Source organism: Balaenoptera acutorostrata, chromosome X (assembly GCF_949987535.1).
Source record: "Balaenoptera acutorostrata chromosome X, mBalAcu1.1, whole genome shotgun sequence".
In the NCBI taxonomy this organism is placed as follows: domain Eukaryota; kingdom Metazoa; phylum Chordata; class Mammalia; order Artiodactyla; family Balaenopteridae; genus Balaenoptera; species Balaenoptera acutorostrata.
The window spans coordinates 31879228-31887374 of NC_080085.1; the positions used below are offsets into that span (position 1 = coordinate 31879228).

An 8147-nucleotide genomic window follows, 5' to 3' on the forward strand; every position below is an offset into this window, starting at 1 on the left:
ATCAAGGCTTTGCTGGGATCTGGCATTTCCCAGGAAGCCTTAAGTCATGAAAAAGGAGCCAAAAAAGAGAACCCTTTGTAATGAAAACAGAGGAAGGGCAACACCAAAGAATAAAGGGGGGGGTCACACGAAGACGGGCTAGCGGCTGCTTTTCACCCTAAAGGTCGGGCAAGGCTGTCTGGCTGAGACACGCCCTCAGTTACTCTTCAGGGTTCTCAGTGGCAAGAGGACCTTGGCATGAGGGTCAAGACCTCAGCTCAACAGAGGGAGGCAGCTAGAGCGCGGCAGCCAAAGTGAGGGCTGGAAGCCGGACCAGCAAGCACCTCCCTTCTGAAACTGAGCGCTGCGTGCGCAGTGCGCCGCCCCTACTGGTGACCCCGGGAGGTCCCAGGCAGGCCTTACCGGATGTCACGCCCCCTGACTTCCGCCTCCAGAGCGCAGGGCTGCGAGGGCTTTAATCTGAGGCGCAGGCTCCAGTCAGCAGCGCGAGGAGCCCCAGGTGCTGCTAGGTGTCAGGTGAGACTCTAAATGAGGACTGAGGGGACTGCCGGCCGCAGAAAGGAGGACGCCCACCTGATCAGAGCCCCACCCCAACCCCGGGAGGCGCGGGCAGGTTCAGGCTGACCTACCACACACGTCCTGTTCGGCCATCTAATTGAGGTGGTGGCCTTTGTGCGTGGGGCTCAGGGTCCCCGACCTACGAGTCTTAAAGCAAAGGCCCCTGAGTGAGACCTGAAGGGACCCTCCCCCACAATAGTAGCGACTGACTGAGCCTCGGCCGGGAGGTCGGCCTTGGGAGGCCCCGGGCAGGAGCGGCCGGAAGTGGTGCTAATGACCTCGGCCATTGGAGTCTGAGGGAGGGGAGGCCTTAGTCTGGGACAGGCGGTGTCCTGTCACCAAAGGAAGGCATCTCAGGCCCTGCAGGAGTCCTGGTGAGGACCCCGAGTGAAGCCTTAGGGATCCTCAGACCCCAGGACGGCGGGTGTGCACAGCGTTCATCCCTGTTGTCAGCTGTGGATGTCCTGTCATGAGGTTCTCCTCACTTCCATTTTGGGGGTCTCACGGAGATGCGGCCTTGATTGGAGGGGGGCCTCAGGCAATAGATGGCGGTGGGCACCCTACCAACAAGGATCTAATTTGAGAAGCGTATGTGAGGATTGTGGGGCTAACCAACCCATGGCAGAGGGGGCTCCACAGCCCTGAGAGGTCCAGGGAGTGAAGCTGGCAGAGGCCACCCCTCCTTTCCTCCTCTGGGTCTCAGGAAGAGCCGCCACAGTTAAGTTTACCAGCTGAAGCTGCTCACATATGCCCTGTTTATCTTAGGTGGTGAATCTCATTGCCCACCGTCCTGTCCACGTACTGCTGCTACCCACAAGAGTCATCATGTCTCAGCTGCGTCCTCAATACTCATATGATCAATGCCATCAGACCTTCAGTGAGTCCCAGGGTCTGGAGGTTACACAGGTCTCCAAGGCTCTGGAGGAGACCCAACTCTCCTCCCATCCTCTAATGCCTGGCGATTTGAAGGAGGCTTCTGGTGCTTGTATACCCAGCACTCCTCAGGGTCCTCAGAATTTCTGCTCCTCTTCCATTGCTATCAAAGCCACCTCACCCACCAAATCGGATGAGGGATCCAACAGCCAAGAAAGAGAGTATACTCTGAGCACCTCACAGGCTGTGCTAGACCCCAAGAATGTGCCCATAGATGCTCTAGATAAGCAAGTAGCTATGTTGGTAAATTTCTTGCTGTTCAAGTATCAAATGAAAGAGCCAATAACAAAGGCAGATATGTTGAAGGTTGTCATCAAGGAGTGGGAAGTCCACTTTCCTGAGATCCTCCTGAGAGCCTCTGAGCGCATGGAGATGATCTTTGGCCTTGATCTGATGGAAGTGGATCACACCAATCACCACTATGGCCTTGTCATCAAATTGGGCCTCACCTATGATGGGATGCTGCATGTTGAAAGAGGCGTGCCCAAGACCGGCCTCCTGATCCTTACCCTGAGTGTGATCTTCATGAAGGGCAACCGTGCTACCGAAGACGAAGTCTGGGAAGTTCTGAAGGTGACCGGGTTATATTCTGGGATGAAGCACTTCATCTTTGGGGAGCCCAGGGAGCTCATCACCAAAGAATTCGTGAAGGAAAAATACCTGGAGTACCGGCAGGTGGCCAACACTGATCCTGCGCAATTTGAGTTCCTGTGGGGCCCCAGAGCCCACGCTGAAACCACCAAGATGAAGGTCCTGGAGTTTCTGGCCAAGGTTCATGGGACTGACCCAAGTTCTTTCCCACCTCAGTATGAGGAGGCTTTGCAAGATGAAAGAGAGAGAGCCCGAGCCAGAATTTCAGGCAGGGCTCCTCTCCTTCTGTAGCCACTGCAAGTTCTAGTGCCAAGGCTAGCAGCTTCTCCCACACCTAGGGGAGTCAGGGATACTTTCTTCATGCATTGTTGGAAGAGGCAGTTAGTGCTGGTAGAATTTAGTTCTGAGGCGGGGGCAGAAAGGAAGACTATATTTGCCTATGTGTTCCTGTTTTGTATGTATAACTTGAAAGTTTATTCTCTTCTTTGATGTATGTATTACTCATATTTTTTAATATGAATGTAACTGGTTTCAAAATATCAAGGCTTATGAATGATACTGGTCATACATTTACTACTATCATGATGTTTAAAGCAAGAACTTTGTTGTTTTGTGAAACAGATTGTGACACTGTCCATCTTATTTTATCATCTGGAATAAGAAGATGGCATTGCTATAGGCATTTATTTCCTTGCACATGTGAAAGGTCAGCTTTAAGATAGCTGGGATCAATAGAAAAAATAGAGAAGAATCTCTAAAAGATATTCAAAATTTGCTTTTCGTATTCCTTTTAGTTCTTGTTCTGTAAAATTAAATGATACATGCGTGGATTTGCTTAAGCTCTTTAAAGAATGTATAATAAATGTTAATAAATTAGACCTCATGTTCACTGGATCATTTATTCCACAAACCTTTATTGAACAGCTGCTCTTTGAAAAGAACTGTAGATAGTATTGGGAATGCTAGGATTAATGACTCAGGGCCTGCTCATAGCGTTTTAACATACAGGAGAAAGAATCCTTCATGGACAATAATGAGATCTTCTAATTCTTAAGGGACAAGTAAAATGAAGAAGTGAGTAGGTAGAGGTGGACAGTCCTATGAGACTGTCAGCGTGGTAATGCAGTTAGGCGTGGCCATTTGGGGCTTTGGGAAACTTCAGGTCTTTCAGTGGGAGTTAATTTTACATGAAACTGGGTGGTGAGCAGCATGAGGCTGAGGGCATTATGAGAGGGACCAGACCCTCTAATGGTCTGTCTGAGTTGAAACCCAAATGTCTGGAGTGGTAAACTGCTGTTAGCTGTTACTTTTGGATCACAAGTAAACCAGAGAGAAATTCTCACCTGGAACAGGAATGGAAGGTTACCTGAATCTTATTCCTGTGCAGCTGAACGCATGCACAAAGTTTTTTGTATATGTCACCTCTAAGGAGTTTCTGAGAAATACAAATACTTCTTTGAGATCAGACACCCAGAAGCTACTGGGCTGACAGTTGGCCATCGCCTAGGAGAGCCAGCGCTTACTTCATTCAAAAGAAAATTTAATTAAGCTGTCTTCAGTCTAATTTGGAAAAAAATAAGCTAAAGCTTAATTTTTGGTGGGGATGAAATGAATGAAAAAGTGGGGCAGCGTTGCATAAGGGAGGAAAAGTAATTTTCCCTCTATCCTTCTTGTTCTTGGCTGAGACCCTCTTGTAATAAAAAGAGTAACGGGGGAAAAACAAACTTAATTTTCTGTGTCTGTATGGGAGCCCCACAAATATATGAGACTCAAAGAAGTACCAGAGCAGGAAGCTTTTATACCTTTTAGACAAAGAAACAATGAATTGAAAAGAACTGACAAAGGGGTTTAAACTAAGGCAAGTCAGTAGTGAAACAGTAAGAGGGTTTGTTTATATAGCCCTATTGGCCCTAAATTCTCTGTTTCTGGTGGTAATGCCTTCTACCCTCCTGGTGCAGGGAGGGTACCTTTCACATGGGAGGTTTATCTCCTGCTTTCAGGGGAACAAAGGAGGGTCAGAGTGTCCTTCTTTCACTAACTGTTTCTCAAGTACCTTTAATTCAAAACAACCTGTATGCCAAAGTGGCATATTTGAGGGTGACATGCAAGTAGCCCGTCCTTACCCCAGTTTTGCTGTCCAAAGTTTTACTCACTGCAGTCCACCATGGTTTGAAAATATTAAATGGAAAATTCCAGAAATAACAATTCACACATTTTAAATTTTATGCTAAGTGCTGCGATTAAGTCTCATGTGGTCCTGCTCCATCCAGCCTGAGATGTGAATCATCCCTTTGTCCAGTGTATCCCATCTGTTAGTCACTTAGTTGCTTTCTCTTTTATCAGATTGACTATCAAGGTTTTTCAGCACTTGTGTTCAAGTAACCCTTATTTTATTTAATAACAGCCCCAAAGTACAAGAGAAGTGATGCTGGCAATTTGGATAGTCTCTTACTGTGCCTAATTTATAAATTAAACTTGATCATAGGTATGAATGTATAGGAAGAAACATAGTATATATAGGGTTCAGTTCTAGCCACAGTTTCAGTCATCCGCTGAGGTCTTGGAACATATCCCACACTGAGAAGGGGGGACTGCTGTATTATGAACCCCTACAAACAGCAGCTGGGAGGGAGGCAAGGAGTTTGTCCTTGACACGGTATCTAGGACATTTGAATTACATCGAGATGAGGAAGACATTCCAACACCCAAATTCAAGAACATAAACTCTGAGGGTAAATTTTTACAAATTTTTTTTTTTTGCTGAGGAACATTTTTGTCTGATTTCATATACCATAGCACTTTATGTTTTCTGAGAAAGTCTAGATTTAGAGGAACACTCATACACACACATACACAGGTGAGGGGGTAGGATTTGGAATGAACAGTCACAGCAATAGCTCTCATTCATTAAAGCCCTGTGATATGCCGGACACTGTGCCATGTGTTTTGTACACTTAATACACATTGCAGTAGTCCCAGAAGACAGGACTTACCAAACCAAATTCACGTAAAAGAAGATCCTCAGGCTCAAAGACCTTGTGATCGTACCTGATTTCACATGACTAGACTGTGACAGAGCTGCCACTAGACCTCTTCTCTGAATTCATCTGGAACTCACTAGGTTCCACTCTTCCCAGCCTGAGTCAGACCTTCTGACCCTTTATCTGTCTTCTCACTACTCCTTAATACCTCTCAGGATACAGAAAGAAGAATGTAGTAGCCAGGAACTTAAAGCAGGTATAAAGAAGGAAGTTTGAAATAAGAAACACAATTTGGGGATTGTCTCTGAGCTTCATTTACCAATGTCTTGAGAGCTGATTCTGCCTAGGGAATGGCATTTCTATCAACTTCTGCTCTCTCTGCAACATAGTGCCTTTCCCCTGGGTCTTCTCCAGTGAGCCTTCTTGTTAACACTGGAACCTGACCTGCTGGCTAGCTCTGCAGTCCTCCTCTGAAAGCTGTACCTGCTCCCACTGGAACAATTAGGGCAAAATTCACCTGCCTCCCCCTGACTTGGAGCATTCCAGTTCCCTGGTGGTCCCCTCCCTCACCTGTACCCCTGTGATAGCAACATCCTGTTCCACATAAAAGGTAACCTGATGTTGAAAGTTAGACCTGGCCACCAGTTTTGAGCATCTCTGCCTCAGTCTCAAAGCGTTTTCCAAAGTGCTGGTGAATTTAGTCCAATTTGTCATACAATCTACTAATTTGGGGGATAGAACCCTGAAGTTGGAGAAGGGATTTTGAAACTACCTTGATATTGCAAAAGAATTTTGATGAGTATATATTTTTTTGAGACTGGCCATTGAACATATACACATATGTAATTACCTATGTGGTTAATAATCAAAGCTTTCTTGGGACTTCCTTGGTGGTCCAGCGGTTAAGACTTTGCCTTCCAATGCAGGGGGTGCGTATTCGATCCCTGGTCAGGGAGCTAAGAACCCACATGCCTCGCGGCCAAAAAACCAAAACATAAAACAGAAGCAATATTGTAACAAATTCAATAAAGACTTTAAAAGTGGTCCATGTCAAAAAAAAAAAAAGTTCTCTTCATAAGTGAGAAGTGCAAGAGAATTAAAGACCATGGAAATCACCGCAAAGCAAGCATCTACAGAGGATTAACATCCTTAAAGCCCTGCAGTCCTTCCAGGAGGTGAAAAATTGTTTACTGACAGACATGCTAACCTTGGGTGGCAGAGATAAAAATAATTCAACAACCTTCTACTGCCTCTTGTCTAACTGCATGATCCGCGAGAAAATTATGGATTTTCCTTGCGCCTAATGACACCTGTACAGTGTTGAGCTATATTCAGTCATCTTGAAGGTGGCAGAAATTCATAGATTTTGACCAGGCACCAACAGGAAGAAGAAAACTTTCATCCCATTAAGATTTTAAAAGTTAGGGTTTAGGTCAGTGCAGGAAGGTACTACTGAGTGAAGAAGGTAAAATCTTTCTTCTGGTATTTTACAGGATCCTTTTTGAAAATTTGATGTGAGTCTGTGTCTGGAAGCAACTGTCACATAGTAGGACCTCAAAAATGTTGAAGAATTTCAAGGAAATTGAGCCTCCTCAGAAACTCTAACAGGAAATTAAGAGGGCTGTTGCATAAATTTTACTAGTTGCATTTCTTCTATTGAGCACTTACTTTGTAACACTTAATGGGGGAGACTACAAGTGCTTATCCATATCTTGCCTTCCTCTCCTTCCTGGGCTCATCCGGAGATTATATTACCAAGTGCACTTGTAGTTACAAAGGATCATGTGCCCTAGCTCTTGCCATTGATCTGTGAGCAGAAGCAGTATTTGTCATTTTCAGGCCAAACATTTGTTATCCACTTTACCGCTTTCCATGTTTTTACTTGCATTCATCAGTAAACATGGAAATCATGGGTTTATGGGGTGAACCTACAAGAAGGACATAGCCTGGACCCCTGCATCACCTGTTAGTACAGAACGTCTGCTAGTCTGCATGGAGAGAGAAATGTTTATTGTATTAAGTTCATATTTCAGGCTCTGTTATTTATCAGTCACTTTTCCTGGCTAAGACACAGCTACTCTTTCTGGCGTTGGGCTTATTCAAATATTTTAATTACTACAATAACTGCATATGTTGTTATTGCAAGAAATTCTAACAATACTGAGAAATCACAGTTGTCCCTCTTTATAACTCAGAAATTCTGCCCCTTCCTCAAAGGTAAATACAACTAACATCTGGTATATATTATTTTAAAGCTGATCCTAGTTTTTATTCTGTACATATGTGTACTATAAACATATGTTGAGTATTTTCACATACATGTCTTCACTAATCTTTTTTATTGTTTCAATATCCGACATAAAAACACATCTGAGACGTTGTTTTCACCTCTTTGGGTTCACTTTGAGTCTTTTTATATCTTCTATGTCTCTAACCAGTTGAAGTCTTCTTGTTTTTTGAACATATGAAGTACAGTTATAATAACTGTTTTGATGTCCTTATTTACTCGTTCTGTCAACTGTGTTATTTCCAGGTCAATTATGAGAGATTAATTTTCTCCTAATTTTTGGTTACATACTGCTGCTTCTTTGCATGCCTGGTAATTTTTTTTAATTAATTAATTAATTTATTTATTTATTTATTGGCTGTGTTGGGTCTTCGTTTCTGTGCGTGGGCTTTCTCCAGTTGCGGCGAGCGGGGGCCACTCTTCATCGCGGTGCGTGGGCCTCTCACTGTCGTGCCCTCTCCCGTTGCAGAGCACAGGCTCCAGACGTGCAGGCTCAGTAATTGTGGCTCACGGGCTTAGTTGCTCCGCGGCATGTGGGATCTTCCCAGACCAGGGCTCGAACCCGTGTCCCCTGCATTGGCAGGCAGATTCTTAACCACTGCGCCACCAAGGAAGCCCCATGCCTGGTAATATTTGATTGGATGCCAGAGATTGTGAAATTGTGATTCACCCTGTTCACATTTGTCGAGAACTAATACACATTAAACATTTTTTTTTAATCTGCAATATAGTTTACATACAATATTATGTTACTTTCAGGTGAACTACATAGTGAGTTGACATTTACATGTTAGGAG

The 8147-nt window shown here is 44.6% G+C and overlaps 1 protein-coding gene across 1 annotated transcript; it reads left to right on the top strand.

Moving 5' to 3' along the window:
- The first annotated feature begins 405 nt into the window (after positions 1-405).
- LOC103004907 (melanoma-associated antigen B16-like) lies at positions 406-2373 on the top strand. Its single transcript, XM_007185155.2, has 2 exons — positions 406-516; positions 1324-2373. Exons 1-2 carry the CDS (start codon positions 406-408, stop codon positions 2371-2373), a joined length of 1161 nt encoding a protein of 386 aa, XP_007185217.2.
- Positions 2374-8147: the final 5774 nt, after the last annotated feature.

What these genes read in the sequence shown, in the direction of transcription:
- LOC103004907 (XM_007185155.2), top strand. Translation starts at nt 406, where the DNA reads ATGTCACGCCCCCTGACTTCCGCCTCCAGAGCGCAGGGCTGCGAGGGC. An exon ending in CAGGTGCTGCTAGGTGTCAG is followed by an intron (nt 517 to 1,323) that starts GTGAGACTCTAA and finishes TGTTTATCTTAG; the next exon opens with GTGGTGAATCTCATTGCCCA.